The sequence below is a fragment of the Heteronotia binoei genome, chromosome 1 (genome assembly GCF_032191835.1).
Source record: "Heteronotia binoei isolate CCM8104 ecotype False Entrance Well chromosome 1, APGP_CSIRO_Hbin_v1, whole genome shotgun sequence".
Lineage (NCBI taxonomy): Eukaryota > Metazoa > Chordata > Lepidosauria > Squamata > Gekkonidae > Heteronotia > Heteronotia binoei.
This window is the reverse complement of record NC_083223.1, coordinates 207453550-207474795: the sequence shown is the minus strand read 5'-3', so window position 1 is coordinate 207474795 and position 21246 is coordinate 207453550. Positions and strand designations below refer to the sequence as shown.

General features: G+C 44.5%; 1 protein-coding gene across 1 annotated transcript; it reads right to left on the bottom strand.

Moving 5' to 3' along the window:
- Positions 1–1718: 1718 nt before the first annotated feature.
- BATF3 (basic leucine zipper ATF-like transcription factor 3) lies at positions 1719–20809 on the bottom strand. The gene is made up of 3 exons (XM_060247054.1): positions 20329–20809; positions 13698–13802; positions 1719–1978 (listed from the first exon to the last, which is right to left on the bottom strand). Exons 1-3 carry the CDS (start codon positions 20395–20397, stop codon positions 1793–1795), a joined length of 360 nt encoding a protein of 119 aa, XP_060103037.1. The 5' UTR covers positions 20398–20809; the 3' UTR covers positions 1719–1792.
- Between the last annotated feature and the right edge of the window lie 437 nt (positions 20810–21246).

The window sequence follows — 21246 nt, the reverse complement described above, 5'->3', positions numbered from 1 at the left end:
CTATTCTGTGAGGCCAATGGGTACTAAAACAAAAACAGTGTGAGGTGGCATCATAAAGATAAAAGAGCAGTGTAAACAGAAAACCAGAATGCATGCATACTATATAAAGGGGTCCTGCAGGATGACCTAGAATAAGTAACCTTTACAAAACAAGTCCAGACCAAAGGCTGACTTCTCTCTCCCCATGTCATTTGTTTAAAATGGGGAGACTGGGCATCCTTTGCCTCAGGAGACTATCTGTATAATGCATTTTATAGATTTATCTACACTTTTAATGGGCATGACTTAGAATCATAGAGTTGGAAGAGACCTCTAGGGTCATCTAGTCCAATCCCCTGCACAATGCAGGAAACTCAAACACCTCCCCCCTAAATTCACAGGATCTTCATTGCTGTCAGATGGCCATCTAGCCTCTGTTTAAAAACCTCCAAGGAAGGAGAGCCCACCACCTCCCAAGGAAGCCTGTTCCACTGAGGAATTGCTCTAACGGTCAGGAAGTTCTTCCTAATGTTGAGCCAGAAACTCTTTTGATTTAATTTCAACCCACTGGTTCCGGTCCTACCTTCCGGGGCCACAGAAAATAATTCCACACCATCCTCTATATCAGCCCTTTAAGTACTTGAAGATGGTGATCATATCACCTCTCAGCCGTCTCCTCTCCAGGCTAAACATCCCCAGCTCCTTCAACCTTTCCTCATAGGACTTGGTCTCCAGACCCTTCACCATCTTCATCGCCGTCCTCTGGACTTGTGCTAGCTTGTCCATATCCTTCTTAAAATGTGGTGCCCAAAACTGAACATAATATTCCAGGTGAGGTCTTACCAGAGCAGAGTAAAGCGATACCATCACATCACGTGATCTGGACACTATACTTCTGTTAATACAGCCCAAAATTGCATTTGCCTTTTTAGCATCACACTGTTGACTCATGTTCAGCGCATGATCCACTAAGACCCCTAAATCCTTTTCGCAGATACTACTGCTAAGACAAGTCTCTATAATATTATATAGACAAATATTATATAGACAAGTCACAGTTAGACTTGATCTAACTGTGGAGTTGCCACGCAGGACATACCTTTAAAACTCCTGAAGCAATGGAGGGAGAAGGCAGTCGCAGCACCTTCCATCCATTTCCTGCTTGGCTTTGTTATTCCCGCCCCCCCCCCCCCCGCCGCCTTGACTTGCAGCATATCTGAAGCCCTGTGCTTAGAATAGCAGCTGACCAAGGTAGACAACAGAATCAGGGAGAAAACAAGTGGGAGGTGCTGTGGCTGCATTGTCTCCCAAAGCATTTGAATTTTTTGCACAGCTTGAAATGTTTGGCAGGAACCAGGGGAAGAGGATAAACCCAGTGCTTACAGAGAACAAGAAGCCACAGAGCTGAAAATACATGAAGCCCCGATTCTTGATCCTGGGATGCTGTGCCCAGTCCCAAATCTCTAGCAGACTCTTTCCACATAATTTACAAAAGTTTTCAATGATGAGGGTTTAACAATTGCATTTAAAAATAAATTGACATTAAAATTCTTTGTATCCTAGCTTCTGTACTATTCCAGATTCCTCGCCAGGTATGGAACACACAGAGAAATCTGGGACACGTGGAGCTCTGACCAAAGATTCTCCCATGAAATTGTCAGTTGTTCACATTTTTGCCTTTAAAATGGCTTTAAAATCTGGTGGATTCCCAGAGTCCATAGTTTTGAAGGGTTTGTTCACAAAGCATGATGAAGGGAAGATGTTGGATCCTGAAAGCATTTCAGTAGCACTTCAGGGCCCTCAGAAGGAGCCCTCATCTTGGCAGGGGACCGCTGAGTGCATCCAGCCTGGGCATCAAGCTAAAGTTTAAGGAACGGTGCAAAAGAGGGCAGATCTTTTCATGGTCTCTTAAGACTTCTGTCAGTTGTTTCATTTCATCTGTCAGCTTCCCAATCTCTCTTTTCAGGGAGGTATTCTCTTGCTCAAGGCACTCGTATTCCTAGAACAAAAGGAAAACCACTAGCAGTCACTATTTTTGTTTTGTTACTTTCTTCTTGTAAGCTAAAGGAAATGATGAAAAGATCATTTCTTTAAGATGGCAGGAAGGAGAGAGCTAAGATAAAAATGGCCCACTAGAGCAGGATGCAAGCTCAAAACCGTCCTGTAGAGCAGAAGCTCTCAAGAGCTGAAGACTCACTGGGGAAGTTGATATATGGACAACTCACTCTGGGTCAAGGATTCTTTCCAGATTTCAGATTCTATGGCTAAGCATCAGCGCTGGTGTAAGTTTGCAGAGCAGTGGACTAGGACTGGGCTGTGTGCTGGATGGCAGCTCTTTGTCTAGGTTTTCAGCTGCAGACTCAGCTCTAGATTCAAAGCAAGAAGTATAAGCTGCAAATCTCCAGGAAGTGAATACTTATTTCCAGAGTAGGCATTCGGTGTAGTTTTGACTGTATAAAAGTGACAGTCTCAACTCAAAACATGTATTTTAAAAAATCTCATGGTTGTAAATCACTGAGGTCAGTCTGATAGTCAGCTCCTTAAAATTACACATTACCAATTATTGTAAATATTATAGAGAAAAGAAGAAGAAGAGATTGGATTTATACCCTGCCCTTCACTACCCAAAGAAGTCTCAGAGCAGCTTACAATCTCCTTTCTCTTCTCCTCCCCACAACAGACACTGTGAGGTAGGTAGGGTTCAGAGAGCTCTCTAAGAACTGCTCTTTGCTCTGAGAGAACTGGTGACTGACCCATGGTTACCCAGCAGCTGCATGTGAAGGAGTGGGAAATCAAACCCGGTTCTCCCAGATAAAAATCGTCACACTTAACCACTACACCAAACTGGCTCTCAAATGCCACAAAAAATTAATTGGCTAGATCTAGGAAGCTTCTTCTGGGATGTGGCATAGTAAGCATAGCCCGATCCAGAGAGATCTCTGCAGAGGAAGGCAATGGCAAACCACTTCTGCTTAATCAACCTTGAAAAGCTTATAGGGCAGGGGTGACCAAACTGTGGCTCAGGAGCCACATGTGGCTCTTTCACACATAGTGTGTGGCTCCCGAAGCCCCCACTGCCCAATTGGCTGGCTTGGAGAAGGCATTTGTCTCTTTAAATCACTTTTCCAAGCCAAACCAGCTCAGAGAATGCATTTAAAGTTAAAGTTGCTTTCTTTCCACCTCTCCCTCCCAACTATCTTCCTTCCTTCCTCTGACATTCATGTCTTGTGGCTCTCAAACATTTGATTTTATTCTATGTGGCTCTTATGTTAACAAGTTTGCCCACCCCTGCTATGGGGTCATCATAAGTTGGCTGTGACTTGATGGCACTTTACATGCAGCTTCTTCAGGTATTGACAAGTTTAAGCAAGCTTCAGTAAGAAAACAGATTCACTGTGCTTATTATTGAATAAAACTTTCCACTAGGCCATGCCAAGTCCACATCATGTCAGCATCAAATCTAGCAAATGATGTCAAGCAGAATCCATACACCTATACCTTGTGCCTGTTTTACACCTGTCTGCAATGGTCAAGGACAAGATAAGGAAGTTAACAGAATAGTGGAAACAATTATTGCTTCCCAAGAGAGTTTCCTACATGTCCCCTGGCCCCTGTTTCACTGTCTAACGTAAAGGAGACTTCTCAGAGAAAAAACAGAATAGACTAATCAAACAGCCATTAAATCTTTCATTTTTCCTGTTTACACCTGAACAGGTCATGGAAATAACAGTACAATATGGATGACAACAACAAAAAAAGTATTTAAACTGAAAGGTTGCCTAAAAATCTCCCATAAATGTAGAGATTGGAGTCAATCCTTAAAGCTATTCTAGATTTTGGATGTGACCATGTACCACTGAAAAGCTTTCATCTTTACTGATGTCTGATAGAATTCTCCTACTGGAATAACTTGGAGTTGTTTGAGGGAACCCAGATCCTCAAACTGGATATTATTTATTTAGGATACTTTTTCACAATCCTCCTTAAGCCATTTAAAACAAGAAGTTGGGCATAAGCAACCCAGAACTTTCCATAAACCAAAAGCAGATCACTAGAAACGTAATAAAGCATCTAATTAAAAGCCTCAGTAGAAATATATGTTTTGGCCTGGTGCCTAGAAGAAAGTAAAGTAGGCACTAGGCAAGACTCAAGGAAGAGGGTGCTTCAAAGGTGAGATGCCTCTACAGTAAATGCCCTGTCACATGCAACACCTCTGAAGAGAACAGGACTTGAGAGGCAGATCTTAACTATTGGGCTGGACAGTAAGAGAAAAAACAGTCCTTCAGGAAATAGTCACAGCCTATTTAGGGCCTTAGTGGTAAGAAATAACAGTATGAATTGTTCCCAGAAACAGATGGGTAGCCACTGCAGATCTTTCAGGAGAGGTGTGATACAATCCCAGTAACCAACCCCTAACAATAGCTTGGCTGCTGCGTTTTGAACCAGGTGATGTTTCCAAATTGTTTTTAAAGGCAGCCACACATAGAGTGCATTACAGTAATCTAACTTGAGTGTGATTATGCATGGATCACTGTGGCCAGATCATGGTTGTCCAGGAATGGCTACAAATAGTGAACCAGCTGGAGCTGATAAAAGAAACCTACATCCATGGAGGACACCTGAGCCTCCAACTGTAGGCCAGAATCTAGTAACACTCCTGAGCTAGGAACTGAATTACTACTTTTTTGCAGGGCCTGCAAAACAGAGCTATTCCACTAGACCTTTGGTTGATGCAGCAGGCATCCTATTCCCAGTGCCAGCCCTAGGGTGCATGGCACCCCAGGCAGGCTCCCTGCCCAGTGCCCCTCTGGTGCTGCCCTCCTTCCCTCCAAGTGCCGCAAGGCAGCATTGTGCTCCATCACCGCCCCCCCATCAGAGTGTGCCGCGATGATGCTTGGCCCTACCAGCTTCGATGCGGTTGGCACCTGATCCTTTTTTGAAAAGAACACTGGAGGCAGCTTCTCCCCACTCCTTCCCGGAACCGGAAGTGAGGGGAGCGAAGACTCCTCCAGTGCTCTGTTCAAAGAAGGATCAGATGCCAGCCACATCAAAGCTGGTAGGGCTGAGTCTGTTGTGGCGTGCTCCTCTGATCATGCCTGGGGGCGGGCGGAGCTCGGCGTGCAGCACTTTGGAAGGGATGGGGCGGGCAGTAGGGCCAGCAGCGGCTAGAGGGAGAGGCAGGCCCCCCAATTCAGCGCACCCCTCCTGGCACTCTAGGCAACTGCCTAGTTTGCCTAGTGGGTGAGCTGGCTCTTTGCTGTGATTCCGCCTCTGCTGCGATAAGGATAATAATAATAACTTTCTAGACCTTCAGTATGTTTAATATGTGCCCAACTGAGCCGCCATCGATAACTTATTTATAATCCGTTTATAATTGTTTATAATTTACTGTATTGTTTTGTACTAGTTTGATTTTAAAGGTACGTTTTAAATTGTTATCTATTATGTTGTTATCCGCCCTGAGCCCGTTCTTGGGAAAGGACAGAATATAAATTGCCTAAATAAATAAATAAAACCAGCTCCTTCAGGTGGAATGCAATTCTCTTCAGAACAAAGTGACTTGGTAGACCGTGAATACCTTCTCCATTGACCAACAACACCTCAGTCTTGTCTGGACTGAGCTTCAGTTATTGGCCCCCATCCATCCCATTGCCTTCTCCAGCCACCTATTAAGGACTAAGCATGGGCATGAACCTTGTCACTAAACTATTTTCATGATGAACATCACTGGTTTGTGCCTATCCCTATCCACAGCCCTTTGGGGTTTGTGTTGCAAATCAGCGGGAGAGTGAGAGGGATTGCTTAAATGGCTTACATCCATTTCAGCCTGTTAAGCTAAAATAGATGCAAGCCATTTCAGTGATCCCTTTTGCTCCCCCCTCCACTTATAAGTATTCCCTTTAAATGGCTTTTGCAAATGGGCATCTAAAGGATTCCCTTTAAATGGCTTTTCAAGATCTCCTCCCCCCCATTCTGCTGGCCTTGAGGAGCTGCCACCAGTAGAAAGAGGGAGGAATGATCTCTTCCAAACCTCACAAACTGGTTTGGTAAAGGGAAAAGTTCATGGTTCATGTGATATCATGAATCACAAACTGGGACAATTTCCTATTGCCCATCCCTATTCAAGACTTACATAGACCCACTTGTCTTAGCTATTCAGGAGCAAGATGGCTGGTTGTTATTCGCATATTGGTGACACCTCACTCCAAATCCCCAGATGATCTTTCTCAGTGATTTCATGCAGATGTCAAATAACATGGGAGGTAAGATGGAATCTTGTTGGACCCATAGTATAAATGCCACAGGACCAAACATTTGTCCCCCAGGACCACCTTTTGGAATCAGTTGGTAAAGTAAGAGCAGAACCACCAAAGCACAGTGCTTCCTTTCCCCAGCCCAGCCAGCCATTCCAGGATACCATGGTCAGTGGTATAAAGAGCCACTTAGAGGTCTAGGAGAATCAACAGAGTTGCACTCCTTTTGTCACTCTCCAGCAAAGGTCACCAGTTGGGGTGACCAAGGCCATTTCCATCCCAAAACCAGGCCTGAATCCAGATTGAAATGGGTCTAGATAATTCATGTTCTCCAAGACCTCCTGAACCTGTGTAGCAGCACCTGCTCAAGCACCTCGCCCAAGAATGGAATACTAGCCAGCAGGTGGTGGTTCAGATCTTTGGTACAGCAGTGCTTCTTCAGGTGGGGTCTCACAACTGCCTCTTTCAAAAAAGTTGGAACTACATCTCCTGTAGAAAGGCATGCATTATCTCCTGAACCCAGTCAACTAACCCACTCTGGCATCATACTATTAGTTATGAAGGGCAAGAGACAAGAGTAGATACGGTGGGCCACTCTTGTCCATTCTATCAGACCTCAACAACTGAAAGTCAGCCATACAATTAGGACCAGACTGCACACCAATAAGATCCTGAGATTCAATAATTTTATCTGCAAAATGCATTGCAAAGGAAACACAGTGGGTCTGAGGTCAACATCCTCTGGGACTTAACATCGCTTTCACAACCTGGAAAAGCTCAGCAGAACAGCATGATGTAGAAGTAAGCTCACCTTGCTGCTATCACTGCCACAGAGTATGCATGATAATGTGCTCTCACCTGTGTGCAGCTGAATTGGCTTTGAAGGTTTTTTCTCCACTTGTGCTCCAACTGTCTACTCAACTGTCTCATCATACAAAGCTCCTTAGCAAATCAAGGGGCATTCTGGACTCCACAGAAAGAGGATCTGAGGGGCAATTTTTTCTACAGTCTGGGTCACTTCCGCATTCCATTATTATTATTTTTTAATGTTTTAATTTTTATGGCTAGAATTAAACTATACTTTGTGGGGGGGTTTGCTGCGTTGTTATGGCCTATGGCTACAACAATAAAATACTTTGAACATAGGTAAACCAGGGCTAAAACAGAAGCACCAACCTGGCTGACCAGAAAATCCCCAAGAGACATGAGGAACCCCTCTAGCTCCATCAGCCTCCTGGGACAGACCATCCTAATTGTCCCCCCACCCTTGCAGAGGTTCTGAGTGTCTGTGAGTCTTAAATCTTATCAGATAATGGCTGGTCCATAACAAGGGCGGAGTGGGAAATCCCTCCTTTACCAAACCATGTGCCATATCCTCAGAAAAAAACCAAATCAAGTGTATGACTTGATGGATGTATAGGTACCAGAATGTTCTGGAATAGCCTCATGGTTGCCATGGAGGACATGAAGTCCTGAGCCGTTGCTCACAGGGCAGCCTCAGCATGAACACTATAAATTCACCAAGGACAACAAACCTCAGGGCCTCAGAGCCAAGTCCAAGACTGGCTATCAGGTCTCGCAGGGAGACTGTTAGGCAGCAGAGTGGGCAGTACACCAACAGAATCTCTATTCTGTTCTGAGTCCTCAGCATCAAAACTGAGGTTCTGATTAATTTAGCATTTGGTGAGTGCCACAGAGGCCCAACAGACCACAGTTAACCCCCTCCCAGCCTACCAAGCCTAGACTCATACTGCACAAGGAATTCTGGGGAGCAAATCTGGAACAGAGCCACCCATCCCTCTTCATCTACATACGTCTCTGCAATATGTACCAGGTCAGTTCCCCCACCCAATATTAGATCCTTTAGTCAAGTTCTTCTTTCATGTAGGCATCTTCGGCTAGTACAAGCACATTGGTATTAGGCGATTGGCTGCTAGAAGACAGGTGAGGCCCACAGGAACTCTCTTCTCTAAACCTGAAAGTTTCAGAAACTTAACCTTCTTGAATGCTACCTATGCTCTGATTACCTCCCAATCTATAATTTTGCATGCAGCTTCCCTCTGCCTATTTCCTTTTTAGTCAATGCAGAATATCTCTGCTGAAAAGCTCCTCTTCGCCAATCTTCTCCTTAAGGTTTTATCTACAGCTAACATTTTTAAAGCCTTCACTTGCTTTTTTTCAAGACAGTACTGTGCCCTCTAGAATCACAGAGTTAGAAGGGACCTCTAGGGCCTGTTAGACTGGCAGTGCTATTCCATGTTTATATGGTTTATAAGTGCTATGTACTTGACCACTCGGCATGACAGCCAGTCACACTGCTGGTACGTAACATCCTCCTTGATTTTGCAGTCCCAGGCAGGCAGTAAAACCAGAAAGATTCCCAAGACTGCATGGACCACATACAGTGATTTCTGTTGTGGAATTCACAAGCTACCGCTTTCAAATCCCTCCATAAAACCACCCATTTAACATTCCTTTCCTGAATCAGTACAGCTATGTTTTTAAATCTGGGCTTTTGGGGAACCCTCCCTTACTTCAACCTCTTTGCTCCTCTATCAAACTGTACCCATTCTCTTCATCCTTACTGTGAACTGAGGGCTTCTTTTCAAAATATAGGTGGAAGAAAAGTGAAGGGGACAGGCTCCACAACTTTACAATGCAAATTTAGCTAGTTTCCAGTTGTTTATTTATTTAGCATTATTTATATGCCTCTTCAGAGTCTGCTCAATTTGTGGGTATGGCAGACCTTGCACCACTACACTTTTTGGGGGCTGGGTGGGGGGGTGAGATTAAAAAAATCAGCAGCAGCTGCTCAACTGCCATGCCCCATATCCTTGTTATCTGTATGAAATTATCCTGTAGTCCATGGGAATTTACTGGGATGAATCACCAGCTCTCTTCCACAGAAAAGGCACATTAAACAGAGCTACACATCATGATAGGATTACCAATGTCCAGGTGAGGTCTGAAGTGAAGTGAACTCCATGGCATCACATCTCTGCTGAATTCCCTCCTCAAATTCTGCCCACAGCAATCTCCCCTAAATCATAGAATCATAGAGTTGGAAGGGACCACTAGGGTCATCTAGTCCAACCCCCTGCACAATGCAGGAAACTCACAAACACCTCCTTCTAAATTCACAGGATCTTCATCATTGTCAGATGGCCATCTAGCCTCTGCTTAAAAACCTCCAAGGAAGGAGACCCCACCACCTCCAGAGGAAGCCTGTTCCACTGAGGAATCGCTCTAACGGTCAGGAAGTTCTTCCTGATGTTGAGCTGGAAACTCTTTTGATTTAATTTCAACCCATTGGTTCTGGTCCTACCTTCCGGGGCCATAGAAAACAATTCCACACCATCCTCTATATGACAGCCCTTCAAGTACTTGAAAATGGTGATCATATCACTTCTCAGCAGCCTCCTCTCCAGGCTAAACATCCCCAGCTTCTTCAACCTTTTCTCATAGGACTTGGTCTCAAGACCCCTCACCATCTTCGTCGCCCTCCTCTGGACCCATTCCAGCTTGTCTATATCCTTCTTAAAATGTGGTGCCCAAAACTGAACACAATACTCCAGGTGAGGTCTTACCAGAGCAGAGTAAAGCGATACCATCACATCACGTGATCCGGACACTATACTTCTGCTGCTACAGCCCAAAACTGCATTTGCCTTTTTAGCCACTGCATCACACTGCTGACTTATGGTCAGCATATTATCCACTAAGACCCCTAGATCCTTTTCGCACATACTACTGCTAAGACAAGTCTCCCCCATCCTATAACCATGCATTGGATTTTTCCTACCTAAATGCAGAACTTTACATTTATCCCTGTTAAAATTCATTTTATTGATTTTAGCCCAGTTTTCCAGCCTATCAAGGTCATCCTGTTTCCTGTTTCTGTCTTCTTTTGTGTTTGCAACTCCTCCCAATTTAGTATCATCTGCAAATTTAATAAGCATTCCCTCATCCAAATCACTGATAAAGATGTTGAACAAAACAGGTCCCAGGACAGATCCTTGAGGCACTCCACTTGTCACTCCTCTCCAAGAGGATGAGGAACCATTCACAAGCACGCTTTTGGTGCGATCTGTCAACCAGTGACAGATCCACCTAACGGTAACAGGATCCAAACCACATCTTACCAACTTGTCAACAAGGATACTATGTGGAACCTTATCAAAAGCTTTACTGAAATCAAGATAAATGATGTCTAGAGCATTCCCCTGATCCAGCAAAGTGGTCAGTTTCTCAAAAAGAGAGATCAGGTTAGTCTGACATGACTTGTTCTTGAGAAAACCATGCTGGCTCTTAGTAATCACATCCATTCTTTCTAAATGTTCCAGGATTGACTGTTTGATGATTTGTTCTAAAACTTTTCCAGGTATAGATGTCAAGCTGACAGATTGGTAGTTACCCGGATCGTCTTTTTTCCCCTTCTTGAAGATGGGGACAACATTTGCCCGCCTCCAATCTTTCGGCACCTCTCCTGTTCTCCAAGAATTCTCAAAAATAATAGCCAGAGGCTCAGAAATTACATCCACAAGCTCTTTTAGAACCCTTGGATGCAATTCATCTGGCCCTGAGGACTTCATTTCATTTAAAGAAACTGGGTGTTTATGTACTACCCCTATGCTGATCCTAGATTGTAACTTCATACCCTCCTTATATGTTCTGTTTTTGCCATGCTGAGCACAATTTCTCTCAGAAGAGAAGACTGAGGAAAAGTAGGAATTGAGCAGTTCCGCCCTCTCTTCATTACCTGTTACAATTTCACTTTATCGCCCTCGCAATGGGCCTACCATGTCCTTGCTATTTTTCTTACTCTGAACATAAGAAAAGAACCCTTTTTTGTTGTTTTTAGCATCTTTGGCCAGCCTAAGCTCATACTGAGCTTTAGCTTTCCTAACTTTTTCTCAACAAGCACTGGTGATTTGTTTATATTTAGGAATATCTCCAGGAATTTCTCAAGTCAGACTTGGCAGCTCTAAATTATAGGTAGGCTCATTCTTCTTCTTCTTCTTCCAGCCTTTAAAAAATAACACAGATTGTAGCTGTGAGAACTAAGATTTAAAGGGGAAGACTCTGTGTGTGTTTGTGTGTGCGTATGAGAGAGAGAGAACACTGATCAAATTCTTCTCTTGCTTTTGTCTCTGCTAAAAAATTACCTCCTTCAAGCTACCCCACCCTAAATTTAAAAATACTGTAATGTTTTTCCAGAGGTCATTTAGATGCTCAGCATATAAAATGGCATGAGAATAAAGAACTAAATAGGTCCACACACAGGTACCTCCTTAAATTGCAGCCCTGAGCCTGAAACCTTTTTTTGGGGGGAAACACTTGAGAGGAAAAAACCTGACCCTGATCATGGTACTAAACATAATGAACAGTTCTGCCTTTAGCTTCTAAACCTCCACCCTTATTCAAAGGTTTGCTAAATTGCATTCATGGTTGCTCACATGGAAATTTTGAAGCTTCAGGGATAAAATGGGCAGATTTTAGTGTGTTACCAGACAAACGAAGCTTTGACAAACACCCTCGTTATTCTAGATCTGAGCCTCTCTTCTTAAGAAACTGTACAGTAATTAACTAATAGTGTTAAGGAGAATACTGAGATAAACCCTGCACTCCTTAGCCTTTTGCATTAGGAAAGTTTTCCCATGCCCTTTATTGTCTTGGTTGCCCTCTTCCAGCAATATTCTTTTTGAGATGCAGTCAGTGACCAGAATCAAATAAGGCCATACCAGAAATCTATGTAGGGGTGTTATAATATTGGAAGAATGAGTAAATAAATGCTAAAGGTTTTCCTACTATTAATTTAGATCGTGATCCAAGTGACAGCAGCTCTACTAGTTGGAAAAGAAATAAATATTTAAGTTTTGTCTCTTTATGATCACTGAGAAAGATCCTTGATGCAATTCCTTGATGCAATAGTTTCATATCACTCAAATGCTAGGAAGCTCCAAACCAGTGTTTTTCACACTTTCCATTGTCATGGCCAACTTGCCACACTGAGTTTTCTACTGAGGAACTCTCAAAAAAAGTACTAGTGAAGCACTGAAGAGCAGTCCTGTTGGGATTCTGAGAGTTTGTCTGGTAACACACTAAAATCTCCCCTGAAGCTATACATTCCTGGGCAAAATTGGTAATTGTGTGTTATGTAGGAGAAACTCATGTCCCCATTCTTGATCTTCTCTCTAGGTAACTACTGATACATTTCTAAGAAACCCCAGAACAAGCTATTTTTCTAAGTCAATCATTGCAGAATTAAGCATTCAGTGGCAAAATCAGTTCTGGGAACCTAGACTACTGGCAAACTACAACAAAGTAGTGGGAAGAGGGCACAAAATACTGGAGAAACACCTCCTTCCAGCTGCTTTTCTCCTAGCCTGGATCCCCAGACTCCTGACTGCTGCATTACAAAGGCAATTGGCTAGAAGGAGGAAAGGTGGAGGAGCAGCAGTGCTGTCCAGAAAAAGAAGGATTAATCATTTCCATCTACCAGCTGTTTTTCAATTGGAAATCACAATACATGTTTAATTTTATTTATTAAAATATGTACAAGCTCACCTTTGTTCTTGGCTCAAGATAGCTCTTGGCTTTAGGGTGATGATAGTGTTAATTTCTTAAAACAGTGGTCATCACCCAGTGGGTCAGACACTCTGGTCCATCACAGAGCCCCATTTCTTGGATAATGAGCCTCTACAGAAATGCCATGTATTTCTGCTGTTGTTTGGAAAGACCTGCTACCTATGTGCATTCATAAAGAGGGAGAGCACCATATGCCCTTTCTACGCATACTGAGGCTCCAACTAGACATAGTGACTTTTAACAAGGGAACTGAAAGAGCTTACAGATTTGGCTCAGGGTGGACAACTAAAATAGTCCAGGGGCCTTATTTGGCCCATTTTGGAGCTGCACAACTTACTAGGGCCATTTCAGCTCAGGAAAACACCAGGGGGAGGGAGAAACAGGAGCCCTCCTTTCCCCCTACCATGTTCCCAAGCTGAATTGGATCCCTGAGATGCTTTAAAAGGTGGTTCCATCTAGCTCATCTGTGATGTGCAGAAAGCAGATCAGGTTTGAGAAATCCTGACCTGACTTATTAAAAGTCCTACCATCTAGTTTGCACCTGAGAGGAGCAGCAGCAAAGCAACAAGGAAAGGTTGCTCAGCAGTAGACAGGATTCCTTTTTAGCACAGGAAGGTTAAGATACTCTTTCTGTCACCTGATGTCATGCCATATGCTTATAGCTCAGTGGGTGCCATGCTGCTGCCTGGGGTTAAAGTTAGATCCCTTATCTGGGAAGGCTGAAAACCACTGCCATAAGGCTGAATCCACACATCACTATGCTGTGACAATCATTCATACCTAGCTTGTCTTGTCTATGTCAGAAAATCTGGTTGTAAATGATTGCTATAGTGCAGCCATCCAACAATGAGCAAATGCAGCCCAGGTAATAATCACCTCATGGAGCTTATCAGCTTTCTGTGTTTGTTTCTTCCTGCTTCTCTGGGCAGCAACTCTGTTCTTCTCTCTCCGCCTTACTTTCCTTTCATCATCTTCGTGACCCTGGTCAATGAAACCAAATGAGTTAGGCAGCTTGTTTTTGTAAATGCTTGCGCATTATGGAAGCAAATAATTTGTTTGCAGTAGGAAATACACACAGCCTTCACATCTGCAAACATTTTTCAAGGCAAGGTAAAAGCTTCTGTGTGCATTATACAGATCAGAAAACTGAGATCTGGAGGAACATAAGAGAAGCCATGTTGGATCAGGCCAATGGCCCATCCAATCCAACACTCTGTGTCACACAGTGGCCAAAAAACCCCACAGTGGCAACCCCCTCCCCAACCAAAAAAAATGGGTAGAGTGATTTTTAAACCTCTTATGACCTGCCACAAGAATTCTGGGACTTGTCACTTAATGAAGATTTTGACAATTTTTCTATGAAAGATCCTGGGCAACCTGGAATCACCATTAATTAAACAAGCTTAATTTGGTAATGATGTATGTATAACCATAATGATATAATTGAAAAAGCTACTGGATCCTTTTGGATCTTGTTTTGTTACAAAAGTCAACCACTGCATACAACCTGGCAACCCTACATAGAGGCCAAGCCCTTCCCCTGATGTAGCCTCCTGGCACCTGAATTCAAAAAATTACCTTCTTCATTGCTGCTGCTGCCACCCCCAATGCAGCTCAAGTAAGCCCTTAGGCCTCCAGTGTGCCTATTATCAACCAATTATACACATAAACTACAGGTCAAACACTGTGTTGATGCAAACACCTTTGACCTTGCAGCTAATGGTGCCTGGCTGCCCATTAGTGGTCAGTGATTGTGGGAAACGTGTTCAAATAGTGGCTGCTTATGGAGCAGCTGAATCACCAATAAGCAAATAGCAGTTCAGCTAGTGTTATTTGTTGTGGAATAGCTTGACAATGTGATGCAGCATAAAGGGGCCAAATTCTAACTAGGATCTCCCCCTCCCCCTTTGCACATATGTGGTTTTTATTACTTATTGTATACCGTTTTGTACTACATTTTGATTTGCAAATGTGTACAAAAATGCTTTCAATAAAGAAACAAGAGCTACCCATTAAGGGACAGTCTGGAAACAAATCCCACACTGAGAAAAGAAATTGAGCTGGATTGATCTTGTCATTTTCAGATGGAAGAGCCATTATGGGATAATGCAGCAAATATTTCAGGGCACAGAATCTACACATAACCTGTTTAGGTTTCCCACACCTTAAGATCTAATGTTTTATGTTGTAAGCTGCCTTGAACTGGTTTCTTGGAGAGGTGGCTTAAAAATTCTCTGAATAAATAAACTGTAGAATTTTAATACTAGTTAAACCATCCTGGCTTTGCCCAAAGAATTCTGAAAAATGTAAGGATCAATTGTCCCAATCACTGAAAGGTTCCCAGAATCCATGGAAAGAGGAAATGGCTATAAAAGTCATTTAATAGTTGTATTAGAGTTGTATTGCAAATATATGCAAAAAAGGTGACATTTATTTATTTCATTTATATTCTGCTTTTCTCTTCACCAGGGAGCCAAAGTGGCTTAAATCATTTCCACCTCTTTCATTTTATCCTCACAACAACCCTGTAAGGTATAAAAAAGGCTTCACAGCATGTATTGCTTTGTAGCTCTTATGTGTGGTTTGGTGCATCAAGTTCGCTTCCAAAGCAAGGCTGTGTTTAAACCCTGGGGGCTCCACAGATTGCATTCTGGATCCCTAGCCTTCCCATGCAGATTGCACCTGCCATTCTCCACTGCCCCTCTTCTGTTGCCCACAGAGGAGAACTCATACGGTACAATGGATGAGTGGGTGAGGTCTGAGTCAGAAAGCCCTTGTCTCACTTCAGCCACAAACCCATTAGGCAGCTTTGGTTACCTTATTCCCAGCCTCCACCCTTTCTGTAAGATGGGGACAGCAAAGCTGACACTTAGTTCAAGTCACCTTCATTGTTCTCAGAGTAGCTGAGAGCAAACCAAGGTCATTCAGGTTGAATTCTCTTTTTGTTGTTCAGTCACACAGTCCAGTCCAACTCTTTGCGACCCTATAGACCAAGTCACACCAGGCCCTCCTGTCTTCCACCATCCTCCTAAATCTGCTCAAATTTGTGTTAGCATATTGGGCACCTTCCAACCTGAGGGGCTCATCTTCCAGCGCCATATCTTTTAGCCTTTTGTTACTGTCCAAAGGATTTTCTATTCCCTCTTATTTTGCTCCAAAAAAAACCTATGCAGTAACAGATGCCACTGGATGTGTTCTAGAGCTCCAGAGCCAGTTTGGTGTAGTGGTTAAGTGTGCAGACTCTTATCTGGGAGAACTGGGTTTGATTCCCCACTCCTCCACTTACAGCTGCTGGAATGGCCTTGGGTTAGCCATAGCTATCACAGGAGTTGTCCTTGAAAGGGCAGCTGCTGTGAGAGCCCTCTCAGCCCCACCCACCTCACAGGGTGTCTGTTGTCGGGGGAGAAGATATAGGAGATTGTAAGCCGCTCTGAGTCTCTGATTCAGAGAGAAGGGTGCGCTATAAATCTGCATTCTTCTTCAGAGGTGATTTGGTTTTACATCAATGGGACTGAAAGACTTACCTGGGCACCTAACCCTCTCTAGATGGCACCCTAGGGATATGGCCCAAAGTCCACAGAGATTTCATATTCCCTTATATGTTGGTAAATACTTAGCATGCAGATTTTCCATTGTGCATTCCTACTCTAACTTCTCTGCTTTTGCACTTAACTCCCTGTCCCTCTCTGTTCTCTCTCATATCCTCCTACTCTTGTTCTTTAAAAAACAAAGGAAAATAATCCAAGTGTCACTGGTGCCCTCAACCTTATGTTAGAACATGGCACATTCAGAAAGTCAGTGTGGTGTTTTGATTGGAGTGCCAAACTATGCATGGAGAAATCTAGATTCATATAACTGCTCAGGCATGAAGTCTGCTCTCTGATTTTGGACTGGTCATACACTCTCAGTCTAAACTACATTAGAGCATTGTTCTGAGAATAATATAGGGGAAGAGAGAAACATGTATACCACCCCTGGAGCAAAGTGTGATAAAAATGGATAGACTTATCAGCTTAAAGAATAATATATGAGGGATGTTTTCATGCGACCTTAACAGTATGGTTTAGCCTCTACATCTTTTATTAAACAGGAGTCCAGTGGCACTTCAAAGATAATAAATTTTATACCAGTATAAATTTTGTCATCTGATAAAATGAGCTCAAAAACTTATGCTGGAACAACTTTTGTTAGGTTTTAAGGTGTTGTTGGGCTCCTGTTTAATTTGGCTGTGACAACTTAACAGTGCCATCCTAATCAAAGTTACATTCATCCCAGTCCATTAACTTCAGCAAATTTAGAACAGTGTTGCTTAGTGCTAAGGCTGACACTGGAATGTGGCTACCCCTCAGGAACTATTATCTATTTGTGTGTGTGTTGCAAACTAATGCTGTTAGCGCAGAGTCTGAGAAAGCAACAGAATGCATACCGTAGCCAATATAAGTTGTGTTGGGTGCCAGTTTAGAATACTGCTGATTTAAGCCCCTTGTAGTGTGAAATGCTTTCAGTTGTATCAACTTGACACCATCTGTCATGCAACATCATCTTCATTTTTTAAAATTTTATCTGTGACACTCAAGGAAGAGCTCTATGTAACCTGAAAGTTCTCTAGCCCAATTAAAAATTGGCCTAATTTGTTCTGCATTTTTGTGTCCTATAGTAGCAGTATAAAATCCATCAAAGGGCCCAAGAACAAGCTGGAGAATAACAGCACAAATGTATTAGCACAAGAGGGGGAGGCTTTAGCCTTATCTTGTTGGTTGGGGGGCATCTGGTTGGCCACTATGGGAAACAGGATGCTGGATTAGATGGATCATTAGTCTGGTCTGATAGGAATGTTATCTGTCTCTGATGGACAGGCAGCAGAGGTAGAGTCAATAATCTTCAAAGAGCAGTATGACGGAAATCACGCCACAGTGCAAGACAAGTTAGTCGAAGCCTGTGTGGCATAAACAAGGCCACAGCCACAGAGAGAACTGATGGGAACTCAGAGATATTTTAGGCTCTCTTTCTTTAATCCCACTCCTGCCGGAAGCTTCCAGCCCTTTCCCAGACAGAAATATTCTAACAGTTACTCAATAACAGTAAACTTTCCCTGCCTTCCAGCATGCTGGCCAAGAAGTGCAATGACAGATAAACTGGATTCAGCCCATGGATAAATTTCATTTTATGAACAGTTAATATGTTAAAGTGGAAGTTACGCATATTAGATTATTTGAATTTAGCTTTAGGCCACTTTGTACCCATTGACAGTCCTCCCACACACTTGTTTATAGCCGCCCCCATTTCTGGTGAGGTTGGCTTAGATCCTTGGCATGTCCCTGTCTCCTGCTTGGGCTCCTTAAGAAAGAAGGCATGGGGAGGGCAAAGGTCTGTAGCATGGAAGAAAAGGAACATGACTCAAGAGTCACTCTTCTCCACCCCACAGGCAGTGCGAAGTTTTTAGCATCCTGGTTTCCCTCCTTGGACTCCGATCTCACCACAGCAATGAATAAGGCTGGCATGGGCATTTTGGATGCTATATGGAGGGTGCTGAAAAAATCTGACACATCCTGACACTGGTGTAGCACAACAGAAATGATTCAGACATTAAAGCTGGCATATGCATCAGCTGACAAAAAAGGCTTGTTTCGAGCAGCTTTCATGTCAGGGTTAAAACATGTAAACCGACTCTTTTAAAAGGGTGCTATACAGTTGAAACTGACCAGAAACTTCAGCCCCAGATGTTTGGAAGCTGGCTACCTTTCCCCTTGCCAAAATCATGTGACCTAATGTAGGAGTTTTTCAGAAGGCTGTATCATATTTCTGTATAGTACTGGTTCTCAGGCAATGGTATGTTTTGGAAGTCCCCAGGCCAAATCTCATTTCTATTGTGAATGCTACAAAGATGCAATTTCTCTTTCTGTGTTCACACTTTTCTGCCACTGCATTCAGAACACATTATTTATCGCTCAGCTTCCCATCTGTAACCTGGGGACAATCTTACTGGCCTTGAACCCAGGGCTGGCCCTGCCACTAGGCAAAGTAAGCAACTGCCTAGGGCATCAGCCTTCTGGGAGTGCTAAATTGAGCACCCTTTACGTGACTTGGTGACATTATCAGTACGGGTGTGTGTGCGCGTGCCAAACGTTAGCCTTGCCGAGGGTTCCAGACACTCAAGGCCGGCCTTGCTTGAACCACTGTCTCAGCGGCGTGCTTTCCTATGAATCACTACTCCATTTTGAAAGGCGGGGGGAACAGTGAAAAAGCCCGTCCCATCAGTTCTCACTTATTGCTGCACCATTTAAACATTACTCCAGTCCAATGGTGCTCAGGAGCCACTCACTGGAAAACACCCACATCTTTGCCACTAGGGTCATCTTTCAAGGGTACTTTAGAAAGGAATTGCAAAGGTTACTGAGTCATGCTTTGCACTCTAAATTGTAAGCAAAGTCTAAGACGAGGAATATAAATGGGGAGGGGCCACAGCTCAGTAAGGGAGTGTCTGCTTTGAACACAGAAGGCCCCAGGTTCATTCTCTGGGCATCTCCAGTTAAAGGAACCAAGGCAGAAAGCAGGGAAAGCTCCCTCTCAGTTGGAGACTCTGAACCTTTAATGCCAAGCAGTCAGTGTAAACTGTACACAACAAGCTGACTCACAAGAAGGCAGCTCCATATTTCAAAAGCTGTGTCCCTACCCCAAGGTTGCTCTTCCTTAAATAAGTCCATATTTCTGCCAACTCCTCACTTTTAAATAATGTCTCATGTCAGATTCACACATGCAAAAAGCAGCACAGCACAAGTGCAGGGATGAAGCAAAAACAGTTTCTCTTGCTGCATCTTGGATTTGTGGATGGCCCTCTCTGTGGATGCAGGGGAACCTGCTACAATCACACAGGAAGGTAGTCTGGAGAAATGGCTTCCTACCTGAATCTGTCTTCACAAGTTTTTGTTTTAAGCAGCCATCAGGCCACAAGTCTGTGCATGTGAGTTAGAGGCAGAAACTGTGGGGAGAAACATCAACATCCAGAGCATTCCCTTGGAGGCTGTCATCGAAGTACTCAACAAGTGCACAGTGGATCACCACTCTATTATGAGGCTCCACGCCTTCTCGGGGGACTGCCAGGAACATACAACATGATAGCAGTGACCCACATAGTACATGGGAGGCATCAGCTGGTCAACCTGGTCTGGCTTTTAGGCGCTGGAGTGTTCAGAAGCGGCTTAACCCCTTTAAAAGGCTTTAAAAAATTTCCTTAACCGAAGTTCAGCATAAACAGGGCAGGCACATTTGCTTTCTCCCGAAAACAGTTCAAATCGAGCGCTTCTTCTCAGCCAGGATGTAACATCGCATACAGCTGCCAAGAGGCTGAAGGGAATACTAACTACTAGCACGCTTCCCCCTCAGGATCGGCTTGCGAGGCACCGCACTTTCCCCAGGGCAAGCCAAGCGCCGAGCCGGGAAGACGTTCTCCTCCTCCTCCTCCTCCACAATCTGACCGCTGTGCGCAGTGTGCTTCCTGCTGGCTTACCTGCTGCGTGCCTTCCGAAGAGGAGCTCCTTTGCAAAATGCTGCCTGCGGCAGGAAGCCCGTGAGACATCCCGGAGCGAGCTGCTGCTGGCTAGAGGTGCGCCAAGAAGAAGTCCCGAAGCACATCGAGGGAGACGACGGCGAGGGGCAAGCGTGAAGCCGCGATGACCGAAAAGCGGCCGGGGACACCCCAGGCACGCTGGTGGAGGAGGAGGCGGCGGCGCTGCACCTGACTGCGGGGCCTCCTCGCGTGCTTCCCCGTCTCTTCCCCGCTCTGGGGCCGGGGAAAGCAGGAGGCCGCCCGAGACTCCCGCCCCGGACGACGCCACCGCTGCCGCTAAACCTCTCTCTCCAAGTTCATGGAAATCACGTGGCGCCCTTTGAAACTTCGGAGGGAACTGACTGCCAAACCGCAGCCGGGCCGCTCCTTGGTGGATCCCGGCAGATGGGGAAGCGAGAAGGGCAGGGGGCGCTGCTCTGCCGGCAGGCGTGGGGGGAGACCCTCGGGGCTTTTCCTTCAAGCCGCCAGTAGCCGTGTCTTGGCCTCGCTCCAGTCGGCAGCCGGGATTGGTTGTCCTTTGGCAAACTCCTGAGTTCTCCGGGGGGGGGGGGGCGGGGAAGAGGAGGAAATATTTTTCTCGCCGGATCTGAAGGCCTGCTCTTCAGCTTCCCGTGACGAATGCTCGAGTGTAAGGACTGGAAGCCCAATGATATGGTGGGAAGAGAAGAGCCAGTAAAGCCCCTGAAAGTAGGCAAGTAGGGGCCTGGTTGGGAGACCCTCTGAGAACCCTACTAAGCACCCTTGAGAAGGGGGATAATGTAGGTATTTATGCCTCACTTTTCTCTCCAATGAGGATACAAATCACTGTTCTCCCCCTCCTCTAGGTTCTCCTCACAACAATCCAGCGACATAGGTTAG

Excerpts from the sequence above, each read along its gene's own strand:
- BATF3 (XM_060247054.1), bottom strand. The coding sequence starts at position 20,397 with ATGTCTCACGGGCTTCCTGCCGCAGGCAGCATTTTGCAAAGGAGCTCC. Across the intron at positions 13,803-20,328 it reads CTTCGGAAGGCACGCAGCAG|GGTCACGAAGATGATGAAAG; the intron begins GTAAGCCAGCAG and ends TTCATTGACCAG. Across the intron at positions 1,979-13,697 it reads AAGCTGATAAGCTCCATGAG|GAATACGAGTGCCTTGAGCA; the intron begins GTGATTATTACC and ends CTTTTGTTCTAG.